We start from the raw sequence: 23372 nt of genomic DNA on the forward strand, positions 1-23372 counted from the left end.
TATATATACTGTACACATATACTGTATATATAATTACAAGTCTAAAAAGTGATTTATCTTTTGTTTTCTATGTTAATAAGTGTGACTCCAAGTCTGAAGGCACAATATACAAGCAGGCTTCAACGGCAGCCAGATGTTTTGAAAGGGCACTTGAGATTGATGCATCAAACTCAACACTGTGGATGGAATATGGATCATTATCTTACATGATGCAGGCTTATTCATCAAGGAAATTAAAGCAGGTATAAAATTTAATTATAGTTATCTTGGTTATATTTTTTTATTCCCATTCTATACTTGTCCTTTAAGCCAGTGGTCCCCAATTTAGGGTCTATGAAAATTAGGGGCCCATCAGATTAAAACGTTTCGCAGAGATCTGCGATAGAATTGTAGAGTCTGCTAGACTTAACAACTTTTCCATTATTTTTTATTTTTCTTGTCTTAAAACAGTGTGATAAAACATCTTACTGCTAATCATTGTATTAGGAACCTCATCAATAATAAAATAACTTGATTTTGTACTTTTGTGGTGTCTTCTTTCTATGTAATTTTATCATCCTTATTAGTAAAATATCATATAGAGCATAGAGTATTTTTTTCATTCATCTGAATTTTTATTTTATTTTTTTCGTTGAAGGGCTATGTTTGATACTATTATAATATGTTTGTATTTGAGCGATGTTGTTATAATTTATCAATATTAAATTTACATAATATAATTATTAAGCGAAGGTTGTTCAAACTGTCATTATATTTCTTGAAGCTACATGAACAGGGCACAATCTCGGCAGAGACAGAAGAATTTCTCACAACCAAGAAATGTGAACTATTAAAGCAAGCAAAGAAGTGTTACTTGAGAGCAAGTGAATGTGAAGGGGATGGAGAGGAGGAAGAGTGGTTGGTCTATTACATGCTGGGCAAGATAGCTGAAAAGGAACATGCACTTCCACAAGTCTATCTAGACTATTATGAGAAGGTAAGAGTAAAGTAAGAGTAAAACAAATTCATATTATCGTGGTTATATGATTTCTTCTCATCTCTGGGTTATACAATTTGCTCTATTTTTGCCAGACAATCCACAGCAGATTTCGTTCCATAGTTGGATGATTCCTGCACATCCACTCTTATGGTATGTGTCACGCTTTGCCATGCATTATAATAATAATAATATTAATAATAATAATAATAATAATAATAATTTATATAGTGTGTACTGTGCAGTGCTTCTGCATTTTTCATCAAATTATAAAACTAAAATCTTGATGAAATAACAATAATATAATATGGTGTAGTAGCAAACATCACTAAGTCTCTAAGGGTCAGCCAACTACCTCTGCCCTGGTGCAATCCATACCTAGGTGGCACGAACAAAAGTAGGATTCACATTTTCTATGCCAGAGCCAACTAAGTGCTGAGAGTCCATGTCCAAGATAGTGGCCCCAAAATATTTGTTTATTTTATTTATTTATAACCATGTTTAAGGAGGGTAGCCTATCCAGCAAAGCTGATCATTTGGGGCCCCTTCATGCATTAAAAATACAATAAAATTTGTTAAAATTTAGAAAAATATAAATAAAAAATTATTTACATAATTGTCAATGTGTAAAATGTGAAGTAATTAGAAATTCTTTAGCCCTAATTTGAAAACAGGAAAAAAAGTCAACAGACGAATAAAATTAGGAATTCTATTTAAATATAACGGAGCTCTATAATAAAACAATTTTTAAATAATTCACATTTAGGTTTAGGAACAAACTAATTACTGTTTGTGATGACCCTAGTGTTAGGACGTTTGTCCGACTGCATGTTATTTATCATACGGCAGAGGTAGTCTGGAGCAACATAGGTAGGTGCTCGGTTGGCAGGCAGCTGAATAATATTCAAATAATAGTAAAAAATTATTTTCTTTTATTATCAACATAGTATTAAGTTCAGTAATTAATATATTTGAAATTTCTCCTCTTTACTGTAGGCTGCAAGGTCACTACATGAAAATGAGGCCCGGTATCCTAAAAAGATTACATACCACAACCCAGCAGATCTGGCTTTGGAGTCACTGGAGGTAAACATATTATTGATACAATAAAAATAGTTGTAGATAATAAAACTTTATTGATATGGAGTGAAAACATTTCGAATGGGTGTGTACAATTATTTTTAAAATATATATTATATTATAAATTAGCAGGAGAATTTTGATTCCAGTGGGAATCTAGATGTATAAGTATCATACCACACAGACATATTTATAACAAATGTGCTGATATTGAGAATTTTTAAGAATTTAAATAGACATAGACACAATTAATTACACAAAAAACAAACAGAACAAATAAAAATTGACAGTGGCCTAATAAAAAACGAAATGTAAAATCAGTGACATGGTCCTACGTTTGTCATTCTTTGGAGCCACCATACGCATATTCTCTATGCTAAAACAAGCAGGCTACCCAATTTTGGTTCCACCACTGCAAAGGTATAAAATGAGTAATTTTAGCTTTACCGCAATTAATATTTATTTATCAGTCTATCATTTTTATTATACATTATTTTTATTATTATTTCTTCTTATTGTCATAATCATTGTCACTTTCTTACTGCTGCTACTGTCATCATGTATAATGTATAAAAAGTACACAGTGAGAGTTGTTGTTTTTGCTGTTGTGTTAGTTGTTAATTTTTTGTTAATGTCAGTGTTACTGTTGTAATTATTTTTGTTGTTGCTACCCTTACAAAAACTCCTATTGAATGCTTTTGCTGTTTTTATTGATGTTACTGTTACTGCTGTTAAAATAACTATTTTAATAATAATTAAAATCATTTGAAAGATATATATTTGCTCTGATAGATATATTTCAGAATCCATACATCAGTCCTGAAGTTGTTAGAATTCCCAGACAAGAGTAACATTATTGACTATAAATTGCTGAAGAAATACATCAGTGAAGCAAGGCAGTTTCCATTTGCAAGAGGGCTGGAGAAGAAAGCTGAGGGAAGAGATTAGTAAGCATGATTTCATTTTTTCAAAATGCATGTTAAGTAGAACTTTGTCGTAATTACGCCTGAATGCTAATTAAACAAGATACCCAATAATATTTTATGACTTAGAATAGGACATGAGAAATAACAAGAAAAATACAGGAGCAATTTCTACTAAACTTTGTGAAGTTTCTTGATATGTTTCTACTGTTGTTTCTATATCAGAAATCTGAGTCAAACAGCCGCATTGGTCATGTATTTTAATTCATTGTGAGGGTGCATATCATGGAAATTGAATTTTAACAATTTTGTATGTGTTGAAAATTGGGTTATGTTGGCATTAAATGCAATATATAATTAATAACTAATCTAATAGTGTAAATAATGATTAAAACTATGATTTTGGTTCTGGAACTTTTTGGTTTTGAAAATTCACAACATTTTTCTCTTACAAAATGGAAGGTCAAAACTCTTAAAATTTTACATTAAGATGTGAAAACAAATTTAAAATATAATTTAGAATAACTAATAAACTACACACGAATGCAAAAATCTACTTTATATAGCTTTTGGGATGCAACTCCCACTAATCAAGCCATTTTATACTCCGGTCTGTATTGTTTACTGTTTAGTATACAGTAGTCTACGTTCGTACATTTTCAAAAACTAATAATTCTTCAATTATTTTATTGACAGTAGGGTCATATTTACAAAGGTTAAATTAAACAACATACAATCACATGTTCAAATAAGTCTGATAAATTACAAACCAATAGATGTTCTTAAAAGAAAAGCTTCTTTAACAAAGGTTGATAATGTTAAAATAATATCATGATCAGTAGTGCTCTTAATGTTAAAAAGATAGGGGGTGTACAAAAACATCTGGTCTTTTAAATCGTATATAATCTTGAAATGAAGATGATCATGGTAATTACAATTTAATAAAAAATGTAACTCGTCTTCATCATTTCCTGAGTTACAGGTGGCAGGGCAGTCTAAGTCCGGATGGAGTTGGGGGAGAAGCTTATCTTTCTTTTTCAACTTCTACCGAGTGTGGCAATATTCTAAATTTACATAAGGGAGTTCGCATTGATTGTTTAAAAGATAATAAGTATGGTTGAAGGCTGTAAACTTGTTTGGCTACCCTAAACTTTTCAAAATTAAGTAAACGAATGGAGAAAAAAAAAATTTAAGTATGAGAGTGCCATCCAGAGTTGCCAAAATCATACTTTTTTAATCATGGTGGCTCTGAAGTGCTTGGACTCTCTATCTGTTAAAGGCTCTCCCTGGGACCCCTCTATTTTGATTTCCTTGGTCCGCCACTGATAAAAGATAGTGGTGTAACATTTATACTACATATCCATTTATTCATTTACAGTAGTTTAGATAATATATTTATTCTAAAGTGTAACTGTACATACAGTATTTACTCATGACAAGAGGCCTAATTAATAGATTACACAAAGACTACTTACAGGATACTAACTACAAAACACCATTGTCCAACCGCTCAAATGGTAGAGGAGAAAAACTAATTAAATTTCACTCTTTAGTTCTACTAGTGATCCTGACACAGATGGAAAACCAGTGAATCCAAAAACTTATAATTATCAATCATCAGCAGGGAGCCAGAATTCAATTCAACAACTGATGGATCATAATTATTTTGAAACCAGCAAAAGGGTCTCAAGAACTGCCAGCCAAGAATCAACAGGTATGTACTGTTGGTGTGGCATTCTAAAACTATGATATCAGTCGCTTATAAAAAGCTTTCTGTGTGATTGAAGGCTTATGTTTAATGATTTGTTATTGTAAAAGCGCTGTTCAACTATAATTTGCTTTTCAATAGGATGAATTCCAAAGAAGATATTTATTGAAAACTTTGTGTTTTTCATGCATAAGTGGGTTCACATTAAAATTCCACTTTTGAAAATAATTTGTTGTAAAGGCAAGCGGAAAGAGAAAAAAAAATTAAATTGATGCATGTATTTTTGTTATAGATACTGCTTCAGATTTGGATTTCTTTTCTTCTGGGGATGAACCAATTTCTCCTAGACCTACTGATATATTATTATTCCATGGAGGAATAAGATCAGCAAAACCAGCAGACGTATTCCATCTACTGACAGATGAAAAAAAAAGTTCACTTTATAAAGAGCGGTTCCTGGAGAAAACATCTGAAGCTGTAAAATCTGATGTTCATGGATCAACTGAAAAACAAATTGAACAGTTTGCTAAAACAGAAACATCTTTCAAAAATCCTGTGGTAGAGTCTTCAATGGGAGAGGAGGCAATAAGGGATTCATCTATTGTAGAGTTGTACGAGGAAAGTAATTCAAAAAGAATTATCTCAGATGAGTCAGCTAATGATACAAACATCATATCAGAAGGTAACTTAAAGGATGAGACCGCTGCATTTCCCAAAGAGTTAGCACCTAGGACTATAATGGATGCTACCGTAATGGCTAAAGACCCATCTGAAATGGCAATGGATAAAGAGTCAGCTGATGATACAATGAATTTGGAAGGTAACTTAAAGGAGAGGATTGCCGACATGGTTTTTAGCTCTGATGCTGTAATTGAATGTGTTGACAATGCTAGAAATACTGCAGCCACAGCTTTTAAAGAGACCACTGTATCTTCCAAAGAGTTTGTACCAGAAATGGATACTACTGTAATGTCAAAAGAAACATCTGAAACTGCAATGGAAACTGATGTGGTCTCTAAGAAATTTACTACAATGTTTGAAGAGCCATTACCGTCACATTCAGGGATCTCAGGGATCTCAATGGAAGCAAACATCATGGATACAGTTAAAACTGTAGGTTCAAATTCTGTTCATGACAGTGAGGAGGAGAACAATCTGATAAATTCTGCTATGGACCAAGGCAATAGTGTAAAGGATGTAGTTGCAATGGATACAGAAAAACAGACCACTAATTCAGATGCACATTCGACTTGTGCTATGCAAAGTGATTGGCAAGTAAGTGCTTATAAGGATGATTACAATATTCAAGCAAATGATAGTAAAGGGCCTACTATCAGTTCTAATCAATCAAAAATGCTGGGCGCAGGTACAAATCCTTATCGATTCAAGCAGAAGCATGTTCTTGGTACTACACTAGAACCTTCACAACATATTTCAAAATTTCAAATGGCATTCCTAAAGTCACCATTGCTGTGTTCTAAGGAATCTGTAGAAGAAAGTGGTTTCAGCCAGACTGAAAGTGAAGATGGATCAGAAATTCAAGTATCTGAAAAGCCTGTTGAAATGTCTATTGAAACAAAAATAGAAGACAGTAAGACCATTGATCAGTGTTCAAATAATCAGTTAGACTCCATAGTACATAGGGAAACTACTGAAAGTGTGCCAGAGATGCATGTAATTGGAAACAAGTTAAAGTCATTGCCATTAACTGAAGTAGACGAGAACCTGCCAACACCAAGTCAACTTAATGTAACTAAATCTGATCAACGTCTGTCAACAGATGATGCTTCTAGCCAAACAGTAGCTGTAGGTTTCAGTGAGATAGCAAGCAACCCTGTAAAGGGCTACCATTCCTTGGTGAAATCTAAGCCTGAGAAGGACATGAACCGATTGGAAACAGCTGTTGATATTGAAATGGAGGAGGAGTTTTTTACCTCAAAATGTCAAGATAATAAAAAGAAAGATTATGAATCAATGAGCGCTAGTGGTATTACAGAAAAGAATGATGAGTATAAAGAAGATTTAAAAGACAATGAAAGAAGTCAGATGGAAGAGAAGGCATTTACACTACCAACAAATGGTAAAGAAGCTGGAGTTGAAGAGGAGAAGGATATCAGTGAAAATGAACTTTTTGGACATACCAGAGAAGGAAACTTGGAAAGAAAAGAAGGATACAAAGATGAGATACTGTGTGTTCGATCAATCAGGAATATAGGAATAACTGCCAGTAATCAACATCAAAGTGAAGGAGCTTTTGAAAGATACACTAAATCAATTGGACTTGAAGAAAATGAAGGGAAAATAATGGAAAAAATGATGGATCCAAATGTGAGAGAAGGACACCAGGAAAAGATAGATAGAGTAAGTGAAAAGGAAGATGAGGAGAACATTGAAGGAGCAGATGAGGTTAAACTGGAAGACAAAGTTCAGGGAAAAAATGATACAAGAGATGAGAGAAAAACGAAAATTGATCATGAAAAGAAAATAAAAGAGGAAAAGATGGCAACAAATGTAAAAAATGAAAACCAGGAAAGTGTGGATACAACAAATAAAAAGGAAGATCTGGAGAAAGGCAAAACAGATCAAGTGAACCCAGAGGAGAAAAGTGTGGAAGCAATTGAAACAACAAATGAAGGAAAAATCAGAAGTGAAAATATGTACATGGAAGACCCAGTTGTTGAAAACCCAGTTCTAAAAGACTTATCTCCAAACAATTGTGGTGATAAGGACAGTTTTAAAACAGAAGAATCTGACCTGAGGAACTCTGAGGAACATGTACAGTTAATCAATGAATGCCTTCAGGGATTAAAGTTATGTCTGTCACGTTTCTCACAGCATTACAAGGCCTTGTATCGAATGGCACATGTGTATCACTATGTACCAACACATAAGGTAGAATTCCCAATTTCTTTGTTTGGTTAGATCCTAAAATGTTAGGCTCACTACACTGTAGGTCTACAGTTATTGTGTTCAGTCCTGTTTATTCTTAGTTCAGAGTTAACCACCAGCCTTAAATTGGCCAGTTTCTCTAGATTAGAGGTTTTACGGTTGGGATAATATAATGGGGTCTAATAAAAAAAAGTACCTAAACTTGGTAATTGGAAAGAGATTTAATTCTAACTGGTGCTGTAAATGATAAGCATAATTAACCACTTAATAATTATTAATCAACTTATAAATTCCCAAAATTCTCCTGATTAGACATTTAGTCATATTGAGTACATCAAAAAACTTCATGGAGGTAGCATACATAATGTGAATACTTCACTAATGTTAAAAACCTGGGGCTGTACTTCATAGTTTGCTACATAATAAAGCAATTATCAACTATAACCTTTGAACTTCTAGAGAGTTAAAGTTGCCCAAAGTCAGAACAAAGCGGTCTTGTAACTTCATTTTAAATCATAAGGTATTTGCCAAGTGGTGAAGCCCCCCCTCCTCGAGTTCCTTCTCCCCCAAGATTTCTGTAGGCTTTTTTCAGTACTCAGTATATAGTTTTTTTTTTAATGTCTCCCCTTTTTTATATACCATTTTTTTTTATAGTGTTATGATTGTTGCTATTTTATTTATTTATTTTCCCTCCTCTTTTTGTATTTCAGTTTTTGTCCATTTTCCTTAATGTATTTTGATCTTGTAATGTGTCTTATTTTAACTGTTTTGCGTGTGTATTTTAAATATTTTAAACATTTCTAATATGATTACTTTAAATTAGTGTTGATTCATAGTTGAAATTAGACAATTTTAGTTTTGCTTCCAACCTGTAATTGACAAACGACTATTCTTTATCCAATAAATATCCGATCAGAAACAAAATAATGTACTACATTTTCAGTTTATCTAGACGATTTATTCTTACTGCAGAATGATAGATGGAGTCGTGATACTTTGCTAGGCACAAGCACACCATGGAATCAAATACCTCATCTTGCTGCTCCAGCCTTGTTTGCTGATGCTAACAAGACAAAGAACTTCTTTCAAGGAATCTGGAGGATACCAGTTGAGGAGATTGATAGGTATTAAGAACATTAGGGATTATTGTGATTGTTACATGATTGAATTTCATTTCATTTTTTTGTTTGTCTTAATAAATGAAAGCAATTCACAAATATATACATCCCTGGTTCTAAATTTATTTATTAAAAAAAAAAATAAATAAATAAATAAATAAATTTTTTTTTAGAGTTAATCTCATGGGCCAAAGCTAATACATGTGGTCACTGAAGCAAGCCTTAATACTTTATGGACGAGGGGTAAAACTACAGCTTTAGTGTACTATTTGCTGTGGCTGCAGAGAAGTTTTAATGTTTTTGGCAATTTCTAATTTTACCACACCATGGTACTCTAGTATGCTAGCCCATTTTTATTCATTTTAAGGTACTGAGAATTTAGCTTCAGTAATTCAGGGTGTTCAAATAAGAATAGGAATAATGCACATTTCTAGATTCAGTTTCCCCAGAATGTGCAAAGCATGAACCAAATAACAAGTTTGGGATGCGAATCTCATGATATGATTTCAAGGAATACGCAAAAAGTGACCTGTATCTCTTGTTTGACACATGACTCAAATCTGCATTTCATCACTTTGATGATGTGAGCATTCACATTGACAACCTCATTAATGATACTACCTTTGAAGCATCCCTGCGTGGGCCCTGCATACACTGTCATTTCCTCAGATGCGAATATATGTTACATTGGTATTAAAACAGGTACTGAGCATTCAGTACAAATAAGACTTCAGGTAGGGCAAACATCATTTCGTATTATTTCTCCTGACACAAAATGCCATCAAAATCATAATAATATACTTATTAAATTCTGTATAAAAGAGAAAAATTATAAAAAATTTTTAAAATTGAGTTGCCATAACATACAAAATATTTGATACTTGTTTTGATAAATCAGGTTTAATTTTTATTGTAGGTCAGGTAGTTTTCCATCTCACATGTATCGAGCAATCAGCCTTCTTATCAGTGTTCTCCTACAGTTAAACGATCACCAGATGTTGCTTCAACTGTCCGTCAAACTCAACAGAACACCTGAGCTCAACAAGTATGTTTTATTATTGACTTTTAAAATGAACAGTATTATTTTAGAATGGAGTTTGTTATTCCAAAATAAGTAAGATTAAAGAAAAGCAGTTTAAAGGTAAATTTTTGGTTTGGCTTTTCCTGAAACACCAAAAAAGCCTTTGAGAGATGCTATGAATATGTGACTGAAGACAGCTGCAGAGCCTGCAAAGATGCAGTGACATGGTCATCGAGGAATCAAAATCATACAAATTATCAGAAGGTTAAATAGTCTTTTTAAGATATTGAGGAACAGCGATGAAGAATTCTGTCTTCTGTTCATTGAGCTTTAGCATGTTCTTACTCTTCCACAACTTAACTTTACTATTAATGCAGTTTTTTTTTTTATGTAAGCAGCCAGATGAAATTAATTTAGAACTCTTAGGCAGAAAAGGAACATACAATTGAATGTCATCAACATACATTGACCCTGCATCATGCCTGTGCATAATCTCCCCTACAATTACTATATACAGGGAGAAAAATAATATGGTCCAACAATAGAGACCAGAGGAATGCCAGAGGCAGATCTGGGTTCAAATTTAGGGGGGTGGGTGTCAGAATTATGAGGGCCCAACTTACCATGGTCAACTCACTAAATATATTCTAAATATATATAAGAGGATGTCTCAGATATGCTGCAAAAAAATATATAATTTGTTTGGATCTATACATAAATACGTTAAAGTCTTGTTTGTGTAGATAGATTAATTTCAAAAACTATATATTGACACCAAGTGATATTGCTTTATGATAACAAGGTACATAAGGCTATACTATTGATTGATATATTTATTTGGTTCCATAAAACGTCAGATAAAACGAGCACGCATAAAAATACAAAGTACACGTTAAAATGAACTAATTGAATGAGGATAACCAAATAAAATTTTAACCGAAAGTAAAACTTATTTCCATTTGGGTCCATAACAAGAAGTGAATTAAAACAAGTACCATGGAACAATATGAAAATTCATTTTTAAAAAGTGGCGCGATAAAATTATTTAAAAATGCACAGTAAATAAAAAAAATAATAAAAAAATTAAATAATGTCAACAAAAAAAATGCAAAAAAAAAAATAAAAAAAGATGATCTCATGCACAGAGATAATTCTTAACAAGGGTTTTACAACTATATGCATTATTGGTGGCCTTAATATGCTCTGGCAGTTAATTCAAAGACTTCATTGCATTATAATAAAAAGTTGATTGTCCTATGCCATTTAAACGTGGTATCTTGAAATTGTACTATATCTCCTATTTCTGGTTTTACATTAGAAATTTTTATAAAATGGTCATACATATATGGAATAGAATTATACCTTACTTTATGCACATACCTTATGTACATGTACAAGTTGTAAAAACTTCACTCTATTTTCTGTGTTAAGGTAGACAACAGAAGTTCATTTTGGCCAATATGAGTGCGTGGACTCTTACCCACAAAAAACGAACTGTTTTGTTTTGGGCTGATTGTAATTTCTTTTTAATGTGTCTATTTAAACCATTAAACCATGTAGTACACCCATAGTCATGATGACCTAATATTAGTGTATTACATAAATGTTTCCTGGTAAATTGGATAAGACACTTCACATTCCGATACAGAAACCTAATTCTAGCATTGATTTTATTAATAGAACTTAGTGCCATTGATTTACCGCTAATATTATCGAGAAGACAACCAAGATACTTATACATGCTTTGTTTGTAACCTCTCTGCCATTAAACGTGACTTTAAAATGTTTTTACTATATTGTTGGTGCTGAAGAATATAAACTCATATTTATAGATGTGTATAAGAGACAGTATATACATCCCTGGTTCTAAATTTATTTATTAAAAAAAAAAATAAATAAATAAATAAATAAATTTTTTTTTAGAGTTAATCTCATGGGTGAAGAGAGCCATAGGTGCCTTTTCTTTATCATTGGTATACAAGTGCACTCCCATTGGTTTACAAGGATAGACACTCTTCACATAGTTTACAAGGGTCAGTTTTGCATGATGATTTGTACTTTTAGTTTTCAGAAACAGTTTACACCCAAATTGAAATTTCATCCCAACACTTTCTAAAGCATGTATATCAAATTTTCCCATTGTAACAAAAAATGAATGCCATATAAAACAGTAGGATTCTGTTTGATGACTTAAACTGGCAAGGGATTAAGAGAACAAATTAAGATTGAACCTTGTTAATACTAGCAAATATGTCATCTACTGACACTTAATCAAAATATGAAAAATTACTCTTAATCAGTTCAGATGGTTGGATATTAGATGCAGTGCTGTTAATTAAGACTGACTCTTCAATGATAGCATTTTGGGTCTTTAATATTTTTACAACAAAGAAATACGCAAAGTTGTTGCAGAGTAGCATCATGAGTAGGAAGGTGTTTCTGATCCTTGTTGAAAAGGGAGTTCACTTCCCTATATGGTGACTTGATGTCCTCAGGAAATTCAGACTTAATCGCTTCCACTTTGGCTTTCTTGATCAGTTTATCAACAAACTTGTGCTGATCAAGTAACAGTTGTTGATGGTAGACATCCCTGTGTTTTCAGCGAAGATGCCGACCAACACGTATGGTACGGTTATAGCTAACCAAACATGTGAAAAATTGTTGTTAATACTGAAGCCTGGAGTGGAGGTGTGCGCCCGGGCAGCCAAGGCAGCTGCATCGTCAGTGTAGAAAACATCACATATGCGTCTGTTGGGTCTTTCACCTTCCAAATAGAACTTCTTTTTGCCAATGTCAGTACGATTACCATTGCTGTTAATACTAAGCTCCCTGGAATTCACTTTCCTTCTGCATTAAAGCCAGGCTCCAGAGGAAATGTTTTTTTTTTGTTTTTTTTTTAATAATTATGTTATACAAGTGATTTTATTAACACTAAAATGGTGTGAATCATAATGAAATCCTATGACTGACATTGGTTTTTTATTTATTGTAATTTTAAAACTAAAATTGGTATAAACAAATTTATTACAATTCCAGCAAGTTATTTTTGTGTAATGATTTATTTTTGAAATAATTCAATTGTAATTTAATTTAGTCGATGGCAGTACAATGAAAAATGTCGCCTTTCTTTATGCACCTCAATTTCATTGTTCAGCCGAAGTATAAAACAAGGTTAATTCCAACTATACTTACTATGTAAACAGAATCTAGGACTTTTCCTCATTGGCATAATGAGAACTGTTGTTGGAACTAAAAAGAAAATGTTTTAAAAAATTATAAGACCAAAATATATGAAAAACAAAATTAGGAAGCAAAACACGGAATCCCACTCAATATCAGTGAGACTCAAACCAGGGCTGCAATGGTAATAGTGAGGGTTATGTGGATGTTTTTTACCATTGCACCATAGAACCCAACCCTGCAGAGGGCAGTGTATCTTTAGTTAACTACCTTTGCATAATTTCATTGGTTGAGAGCGAAAATTGTTTATGTATTTCACAGTAATTTTTCACATTATCCTTGCTGTAGCTAGTTTAAGGCCCTTTAGAAAACGCAAACAGTGGATTTTCCACATGTTTAAGAGCCAAGAGATCAGAACAGTAACAGTGGATTTTCTGCTAGTGCAGGAAAAGCCAAATGTTAGCCTGAAAATAAATGCATATGTGTTTTTATTAGGTCTTGTAAAAATGAAATTTGTTTTGCGTTGGGTATTAAAGTTTTACCTGCATGAAAGATTTTTAATTAAATTATACATAAAGTATTACTTGATATGGGTTAAATAGCTTTAATGTTCCTTTCTAATAGAAAGTACTTGAGAGACCAGGATCGGCAGTTCCTTTCGAAACAGTCATATGAAAAATGCCTAGTAGTTTTAAAAGACCTCATAGAATTGTGCCAGTCAGGGCCAAAAGAAGAGCAGCAAAAGGTGTTAATGTTTGTCTATCATGCCAATCAAGTGAGACAGAACAAACTCCAGATTACGGCTAAATCAACAAATAACCTCCTTATTGAAGCATTTTGCAATTTCAAAGAATGTAAGGTAAGAATAAAATTACTTTGTGTATGGAAAATATTCTGATGAAAGCTTACAGTACTTCTGTATGGTACTGTTTGTTATAGACCGGGGTTATAGACACTTCTCCAATGATATACCTGCTGATATGGTTTTATTATTTTTTACCAATTGAAAAATCCAACAGTCAAGTAAAACACAAGGAAGAACAACCCCTGCAGTTATGATATTGCCTATATCCAGTGTTCTCCCGAAGCCGTATTAGCCGTCAATTTTACCGGTAAAAATAACCAACCAACCAGTAAAAATTTTGAGTTTGTAAAATAAAAAAAACTATTAATTAAGCTTAGGTAGTCCAGGCTGGCCCTCTTAATAAATTAACATCATTCCAGTCTATATCTACACTATGAATATGTGTTGTTTTGTCTTCAAATCATTTAACCCAACTAAAAAGGGGTAACGTACCTCACATTGTGCGCACTGCAATTTTTTATGGACAAATTTACCAGTAAAAATTTTTCAGTTGGGAGAACACTGCTATATCCCAAAATTAATAATGATGATTTCAAATAAAAATAAAATTTATTTTGGCCAATTAGTGCACACACTGCCACGAAAAAATGTATGTAATGAGTTTTTCTTTAATTTTATTATGCCTGCTGCAGACTTGAAATCTCCAAAAATAAAGTACAGTATGTATATTCCTTCCTAATTATGTACATACTATACATTTTTTTTTCTCCTCCATCTGGATGTTTTTTGGCAAGATGTGAGGAAATTTTTTTTCCACTCTCCTCTGACGATCTCCCCTAATGGACAAAATGTTCTAGCAACCATTTTCTATACAAACCGTACCTGACAGCCCATGTAAACGTTAGCCTAATATTATTTTTCCCTCTAATAAATTACATAGATGGGTAAAACATCACCACAATTGATTAACAATAATTATAACAATATAATAAATCTGCAATTTCTATACAGCACTTGCCATAAACAATGAAATAATTAATTAGCTTAGAAAGAATCTTTATCTGCCCTACAGTGACCTACCTGCACCCTAGGCAAGGTGACCTACATAAGACAGCTCAACACTAAAAGTTAGGTTTCAGATGAGCGATGCAATAAAAACAGAAATGTCTCAAAATACCCATAACCTCAGCCAGCATAACAATGTTTATATGAGGTTCATCCAGCATGACAATGTTTATATGAAGTCTCTCACCTCTTATATAATAATAACTAAAGATAGTGTTCATTATTTACTGGAATTTTAATTTTTAATGACACCAGTTACAATGAACTATATACTTAATTCTTTCATTGTCATTCTCTTCTCCCCACATGGGACAATCATCACATTTTCACAGCTCACTGCAAAACAATGAGATATTCATACGCCACCCTAGCACCAAATAGGCAGCAGTATATTTTATAGTATAGTAATTGTATATTCAGTTTACAACAGTACAGTGTTACAATTCACTATGTAGCTGACTATTAATGCCAATTTTGTATGTTTTCCATTTTATTTAAAAATTTGCCTAATGTATATGACTTAACTCATATATATTGACTTAATTATAATGTTAGTTTAAATATGTTTTATCTTAAAGGTTGATAACATGCCATGTGTTCTAGAGCAAGCTGTAAGGTATTGTACAAGTATAGAGTGCAGTAAACCCCCACAAGTAAGACATCCTTTTCAACAACTTCATTTCAGATTATACTTCTGTAAAAAAAAGCACATTGATTTTTTGATGCACAAATCATCTGATATCTAGCTTTTATGAGTATTTTCTTTGTGTTGTAGACTCCACATACACCATCGATACAATCAAAGGCTACAAAAGATTCATCAAAGTATGATGTTGTACCCACAAGTAAAAACAGTGATGCCACTCCAACCACAAGTAAGAACAATGATATCCCGACTACAAGCAAAGACAGTGATGGTACTCCCACGACAAGTAGAATCAGTGATCTCATACTCAACACAATTAGAAAAACAGTAACTGATGATGCTAATCCATTAAGAGGAATGACTGCAACAACATTTGCTGATCAGTTTAAACATTTTGCAACATCATTTTCTGCAAGAAAAGAAGTCACCACCACAAAAGCTACAAAGAGAGTCCTCAACTTGGGTCATGAAACCAAGGAGTCAAAGAAACCTTTGTTGCAAGTGTTAAGTGATGAAGAACCGGAAGCCACCATACTGGATCAAAGAAGATCAGATGAGTCCAAACTAAACACAAAAGACACTTCCATATCTTTAAAAGGAATTAAAGAAAAAACACATGCAATCGTAAAAGCATCAATTTCATTGTCAAGGCAAGAACCGTTAATTAAGGATTCATTGGCATTTAGTTCACATGTTGCTGATCCTGTAACTAAACAAGTGTCATCAACTACTCTAGAGTCTGTTCCAAAGGCTGTTCCTATCAAAACCTCTCCACCTAAAGGAACTGGTAGCTCTAATGTGTCTGGTATAATAAGCTCTTTCTCAAAAGCAAATGCTGTTGCCTATAGTATGTCAACCTCTCCACCAAAAGGCTCTGCTGGGTCTGGTCTGATGATACCGTTCTCTCGCATTGCTCTTGGTGCTAGTCAACAGATTAAAGTATCTAGTAGTAGTAGTATTTGTTGTAGTAGCAGCAGCAGCAGCTGTAGTGGTAGTATCCAGAGTGATGCTAGTAAATCAAACCAAGGGTTGTCTGGAATCCATGCAAAAGTCCTGCCATACATGTCTACTGAAGAAAAGGAAAAACTAAAAAGTTCTCTGTTGCATTTAAAAAAAAATTAAAGCGAAATATTCTCCATTACTATCCTGCCACTTTTTTATGATTAGATAGATGTTATCATGTCACTGTAAAGTTGAAACTTAGAAATTACCATAGTGTATAGTCTTCCTTTAATTAAAAACCCCTCCAAGTTAAGACTACTTCTAATTTAAGACCATTTATTTTATTAACAAATATTTATTATTCTAATTACAGACCAAAGACCATGGATACACTTGTCCCAAAAGTGGTCTTTAATATTGGAGGAAAACTTGTTGTAGCATATCATACACTGGTAAGAAATTATCATGTGAAGGGTCCCTAAAGGATGAGTTTATTTTAATGTAATGTAGTTAGATTTATATAGCGCTTTATACCAAAGTTTCAAAACGCTTGAGGTGTGGACTACCTCGTACAACAACTTTTTCCCTAAGGGTCTCTTCGTGTCTGAGCTAAACGGTAAACCAGTAAATGTTTCTGGCTGTAAAGAGAAATAAAAAATTCATTTAAATGCCTCTTGCAGAAAAAGGAGAAAGAATGTAAAAAGAAGTAAACTAAATATCTTCTTTTTTTATTTTTTGAATATTTACATTTTTTACATTAATTTTTTTTTTGTACCAATCATTACTGTTTTCTTCTTTTTTTTTTTTAAGTTGGAAAGCCTCTTGATAAGCTTCGGCTTTTTAGGCAATCCACCACACATGTGCTTTGCTTGATTTTATGTCTTTTTTTTTTTAATTATTTCTTTCTATTTGTTGTCTTTTCTGATTTTTGATGATTGTCTGAAAATTTAATCCCTGAAGAAATCTAAGTGGCATAAGAAAAAGAGTGCATTACACAAATTTTAAATAATAGAAAACTCCATTGTATATTGCTTTCTAATAACATTATTTACTAGTCAAGTATACTGTAGACATAAGCATTACATGATTCTTTCTTATTGAATGTTGATCATTGTGTATGTTACACCTTTCACTGGCTGGGTGATAAGGTATATTACACTACAGTAATAAAACAGTATCTCTGTTGGCAATAATACAAGATTTTACAAGTTTGTTGTTGGTGAAGTGTTTATTCCATATCTGACAAATTTGCCGAAACCCAGTTTGCCGAATACCAGTTCACCGATCTATAATCATGACAACCCAGTTTGCCGAATTTGCAGAATATACATTACTGATTTACCAAACCTGTTATTTAATGTTAAAGCCCATATGCACTCAGTGATGGCATCAGCAGGGGGTCAGGGAGGGCATTTGAATGCCTCACCAAAAACCACGACGAGGTTGTCGGACAAAAACAATAATTTGCCTATTCAAATAACATTATTTTGTATTGCCAATCCTATTATGGTCTGGAAGCACACTTTTTGGCCATTATAAAGCATAAATAAACTTTCCTCGCGAACCCTACTAGGGTTTTTTATGCCAATACCCTTACCGAGGGTGCTGGCATCCTGGTATTCAGCAAACTGGATTTCTGAAATCTGGCCTAGATCCATTGGTTGTACCGTAAAGCCCTTGGAGCCCCTACCGTTCCAACCACCATTGAATAATATGAAGCATTGTTTTTTACTCGTATTCTTGGTCATGCATGCATGTAGGTTTACTGCAATTCCATTTTCATTCATCTTCCATGTGGAAAAAGGCAAACATGTAAAAGTGCCTTGCAAAAAAATGCCCCAATATTGGCACGAAAACCAAGCCAAGTCTTTCAAATTAGGCTTCCAGTACATCAGAACCACTAGAATTTTTTCAGGGCCGCACCTGCACCCCGGGGGAGGGGGGGGGGGGGAGGGTTAGTGGTTTACTGGTCCCAGGTGAGTTCACTTTGCTCGCATTATCTTCGTCCACCACCTCATTATCATCATAATTATTATGTTAAAGCAGGCCTGTAGACAGGATTTTCGATGAGGGATGATAGTATGTTTTGCGACAGAAGTGAGTCTGAGGCTGAGGGCCGCCTAGAGACCACGGTGGGGTCCAGGACAGGAATTTATGGATTTCAGGGGCTTATTTAATGGGGGGAGGGGAGGGGAGTGGAGTGGCCCACCGGTCCCCCGCTGGTACCACCCCTGAATCTGTCTCAAATATAGGGGTTTTTTTTCTGAATGGATGTAATATAATAGTACTGGTACTGGGTATTTATATTGCGCCTTTCCCTTGTGGTTATGAAGCGCAAGTCAACCCTCAATAATTTAGAAAAACAATGGTCGACTGAAAATTGGTCATTATTCAGGAACACAATAGTAATCTCCGCAACAAAAACAAACCAAATAATACAGATTACAACTTTGGACAAGTATTGTTTTGCTTATTAGTAAAAAATCTATCCAAATGTTCCATATCTCATTTATACGGATCAAATAACTTATCAACTACAACGTAAACAAAAAAAAACTACAAACATAACTTGCAAAATCAGCCTATTGAAAATGGAACAAATTTGAAATTATTTCATATTTACTGTAGTAAGTATCAATAGCTTAGGCTTATTTTTCATGATTTGATTTACCACGTAAATAATAATCTTCCGGCACCGAAACCTAGACTTAAAAATACATGGATGATGTCCGGTGGGGGATAATTTTACCTTTAGATGACTAGAAGATTACATTAATTCTAGTAAAACATTTTACTTGTACTAGCAATCTTTTATTACGGCCCAAAACCTCGACTCAGAAATACCGGGATGATGAATAGGGTGGCTAGAAAAAAAAATTTGGTCACTCGTTTTGTGTGTGTGCTTCTCATGTAGGCCTATACATGTTACGTGAGTAGGCAACTCTCCTAATGGATACACTTTCTATTTTAAGCTTAACTTCTTTTCAGATGTCATCCAAGAGCGTCTAGCCCTCTACTAATTCCAAACTAATTTCAATTGGAAGGGCCGGGCGGCCCTCCAACACCCATGATCAATGGGGGACAGTGGAACACCTCCCCAAATATTTTAAGGGGTGGGTGGGTGTTGGTCTCCTCACTTTTCGTCAGCAATGTAATAACTTCGTAAGTCAAGAAGATGCCTGAATATTGTTGAAATGAACTGCTTAAATGACCCAGGTTTTAACGAAAGGGTGCTGTACAACATGGTGGGTGTGGACTAACGAAATGTCCCCCTCACCTTTCGAAACAGATCTGTGCCCTTGCCAAAGGGATCTGTACCCTTGCATTATTCACCCCCATTGCTAAATCCTAGATCCGCTACTGAACATAGTATATTTTTGGCAACTTGATTCTTAATGAATACTGTACATCACATCCAAAGCCTGAAAAAATACTGAGTTTTATAATGATTGTAAAAGATAATATAATATACCGTACCTTGTGCAATCCGAAAATATTGTTTATTTCATTGCATACAATACATATTTCATTTCATTTCATTTCATTTCATTTATTTTGTCTCAATAAAATACATAAAAAACAACAACCGGTTACTGCGGGGATGGCGTACTCTATAATTGGACGAACTATTGCACAAAATAATTTCGGAATTACGATTTCGTCTCTACAGCGCACGATTCGTTTAATGAACCCCAGCAATTTAGAAGCCTTAGATCTCGTCTTCGAAACATGCAACCCCCAGTCCAATTTTGAAGTAAAATTTATTCCTATGTATTTATAAGAGCTAACCTGAGTCAGAGAGTTTAAACCAATATTATATACATGAGCACTATTTTGTAGCCTTGATGACCTAGTTATGCGCATCGACTTGCACTTTAATGAGTTAAGGAGCATCTTGTTAGTTATGCTCCAATATTATATCCGGTAACTCGTGTATATAAACAGACATTGTTTTAATATTGTATTACATAAATCGTGTAGGTCTAATTACAGGCCATAATATAACCTGTCACACTAACAATGATCCGTTTAAATTCCATTTGTCAGTAATATGGAAGTCTCCGGAGAGACTGCAAAGCTTAAATAAAAAAATTTTGAAATATTAATCTATTTTTCTGCGTGATTTTTTGTTAAACCTAAGAGTTTGTCTTCGCGTGATTTTTTGTTAAACATAAGAGTTTGTCTTAGGCCCCTTACCTATAGGTCGGTAGAAATCTTCTCTGTAAATGTAAAGTTTTCTTGCGTAAATACCGGCAAGAATACGATGCCCTGTAAGGACATAGTCTATTAAAACCCCACCCCCTCCGCCATGGGCAATGTAAGGTGAGGTGAGGTGTGGGGTGATAGTGTTTATGTTTATCTGACCTGATGTCAGAGTTTTATTCACGTGATGCTTTTTGGCGGGCCGTCTCTCGACTGTCATGGTTTCAGTGTATGAAAGTGATTAAATAGTTGACCAACGGTTTTTCATATGATCTCTTTTTATTGTTATCTGTCATGGGGTGGGGATCGTCGTATTTGGCCGGACTAATAAAAAAATTGCTTCCGACGCACCTGCGTAGGAAAATAAAGCTTAAAAACATTGTCTTTGGTGTTCCTATGTACTTTATTATACATACTTCAAAGCCGTGATTTTACAACCACCTCAGCCCCGTCATCGTTGGGACAAAAAAAGTTGATTTTCTTTAAAATGTGCATATTGAAAGACCTCTAGTCGAAACAATCACAGATAAATAGCATTGATTATGTTTTCGTGTCTCATTGCCATTCTTTTTAGATTTCAGCAAATAGGCCTACACGTAATTTTACAGTATAATATCAGAAAAGTTGCATTGCAACGATCTCTTTCAAGAACAGCAATTGAATTCTACTTAATGCGAAGTAGGTTGTAAACATGTTTACAAACAAAAAAGCATAAAAATGTTGGTTAGGAGTGTATGTGTGGGCATGAAACTAATCAATGTGTGCTGCACTTTTGTACGACGGTGACGACAAGATTCGGCAAAGGTTCTCATGTTTTCGGTGCCATGGATTCGGCAAACTGGGTTTTGGCAAATTGGCCATATAAACTCGGTAAACCGGGTTTGGCAAACGGATTCCGACAAACTGGTCAGGGTCGGATACCTTTTACAGATTTTTCCCGTACATTTTTGCTCATTTCTGAATTTTTATAGTGTTAATAATCTATTTTTTAAATGTTGGAATGGTAGGCCTACCTTATGAAATACAACCAGTGGAAAATTTTGGTTGGGGCCGTGCGAATGATCGAGCTGGGAGGGGATGTGGTGACGCATGCTGAGATTTTTGCTGACAGACACAAACACCAATTTTTTTTTCTCTCTTTTGTGGCAAAGCCACACATTTATTAATATTCTTCATCATTTTCCATACATTTATTAAACATTCATAATTTTAAAAAAATTATACATTTTAGTCAAAGTCTATATTCCTAATTTTAAACAATTATAATTGAATTGTATATTTTCATATCATTATATTCATAATTTAAAAAATGTACGTTATAATCTAATTTTAAATTTTAAATTTCCATAGAGTTATATGCATGATTTCAATCCAGCATTTAGAAAAAAATTCTCATTCTATTCATTCATTCAACAATATTCTTTCATAAATACATACACATTCACGAGTACACGTTCATAGAATAATTATATATTTAAATCGAAATCCTTGCTTCGGAGTTTTTAACAGTTTAAATAAATTTGGTTTAGCATTCAAATCATAATATTTAATACGGAACTTATATATACAAAATGAAACTATGATAACAAAATAATTAAACATATTAAATTGTTTTGACCTATTTTATGGCCAGCAATTATCATTTGTAGAAGGTCAGTATGCTTTAAAGTAGGCCTAGGTATACTTTTGCATACGTCATTTCTTTCTAGAAACTTAAAAAAAGTTTTCAAAAAGGCCTTAATTTGGTAACAAGACACGAACTTGTGTTCGTAGTCATCTATTACATGGCAATATTTACATTCGCTTGTATCTACTATTTTCCAAAAGTTAACCTACATGGTATTAGGCTGAGCAGCAGCTTGCAACTGAAGCTTGCAATTCGTGTTTCCTTAAATTTGCTAATTTTATATAACAAATTTTTTCCCATTCAAAGTTTCCTTGAAACTTTACGTTCCAAACAGTTTCAATGTTGGGTTGCTTACATTTTTCCCCACTATCTTCGAATAAAAGTATTTTGTATTTGTATTAGAATTTACATTCTTATTTTTTTTTGTATTTTTATTTTATTTTTTGAAAAGCTGAACCATTGTTTCCAATGCTTAGATTGCACCCATACACTCCATACTTTAATATAGTTAGAACATAATCTTCCATTTTCATCCTATAAATCATTTATATATATATGAACCCACTATCTATCAAATTTATAAAAAAAAACAGAGTTACAATTTTTGATTTACTATTTTGTTGTGAAACAATTACCCCAAATGATCTGTTGTTTTGCTTCCTCCGCAAGATGTGTATAAGAGACAGCCTATGTACTTTATTATACTATTAAATTGTTTTTGACCTATTTTATGGCCAGCAATTATCATTTGTAGAAGGTCAGTATGCTTTAAAGTAGGCCTAGGTATACTTTTGCATACGTCATTTCTTTCTAGAAACTTAAAAAATGTTTTCCAAAAGACCTTAATTTGGTAACAAGACAGAAACATGTGTTCGTGGTCATCAATTACTTGACAATATTTACATTCGCTTGAATCTACTATCTTCCACCTTTTTAAATTTAGCCTACATGGTATTTGGTTTAACAGCAGCTTGTAACTGAAGCTTGCAATTCGTGTTTCCTTAAATTTGCTAATTTTATATAACCAATTTTTTTCCTATTCAAGGTTTCCTTGAAACTTTACGTTCCAAACAGTTTCAATGTTGGGTTGCTTACATTTTTCCCCACTATCTTCGAATAAAAGTATTTTGTATTTGTATTAGAATTTACATTCTCATTTTTTTTTTGTATTTTTTTTTTTTTTTGAAAA

The 23372-nt window shown here is 33.5% G+C and overlaps 1 protein-coding gene across 2 annotated transcripts in view; it reads left to right on the forward strand.

The window, feature by feature from the left end:
• The window catches only part of LOC117112780 (calcineurin-binding protein cabin-1-like), an 87886-nt gene extending 70332 nt beyond the window's left edge, over nucleotides 1-17554 (forward strand). The window contains exons 30-40 of one of the 2 annotated variants that reach the window (XM_033255948.1): nucleotides 81-242; nucleotides 764-976; nucleotides 1973-2062; nucleotides 2849-3003; nucleotides 4533-4693; nucleotides 4980-7579; nucleotides 8549-8700; nucleotides 9611-9739; nucleotides 13520-13754; nucleotides 15344-15418; nucleotides 15541-17554. In XM_033255948.1, the coding sequence (XP_033111839.1) occupies nucleotides 81-242; nucleotides 764-976; nucleotides 1973-2062; nucleotides 2849-3003; nucleotides 4533-4693; nucleotides 4980-7579; nucleotides 8549-8700; nucleotides 9611-9739; nucleotides 13520-13754; nucleotides 15344-15418; nucleotides 15541-16533 (4965 nt within the window). In that variant the 3' untranslated portion in view covers nucleotides 16534-17554. The remainder of the gene's footprint in view (nucleotides 1-80; nucleotides 243-763; nucleotides 977-1972; nucleotides 2063-2848; nucleotides 3004-4532; nucleotides 4694-4979; nucleotides 7580-8548; nucleotides 8701-9610; nucleotides 9740-13519; nucleotides 13755-15343; nucleotides 15419-15540) is intronic. The other variant, XM_033255949.1, reaches the window with a different exon arrangement.
• Nucleotides 17555-23372: the final 5818 nt, after the last annotated feature.

Source organism: Anneissia japonica, unplaced genomic scaffold, assembly GCF_011630105.1.
Source record: "Anneissia japonica isolate Jap-2015-1 unplaced genomic scaffold, ASM1163010v1 scaffold172582_len1462937_cov174, whole genome shotgun sequence".
In the NCBI taxonomy this organism is placed as follows: Eukaryota; Metazoa; Echinodermata; class Crinoidea; order Comatulida; family Comatulidae; genus Anneissia; species Anneissia japonica.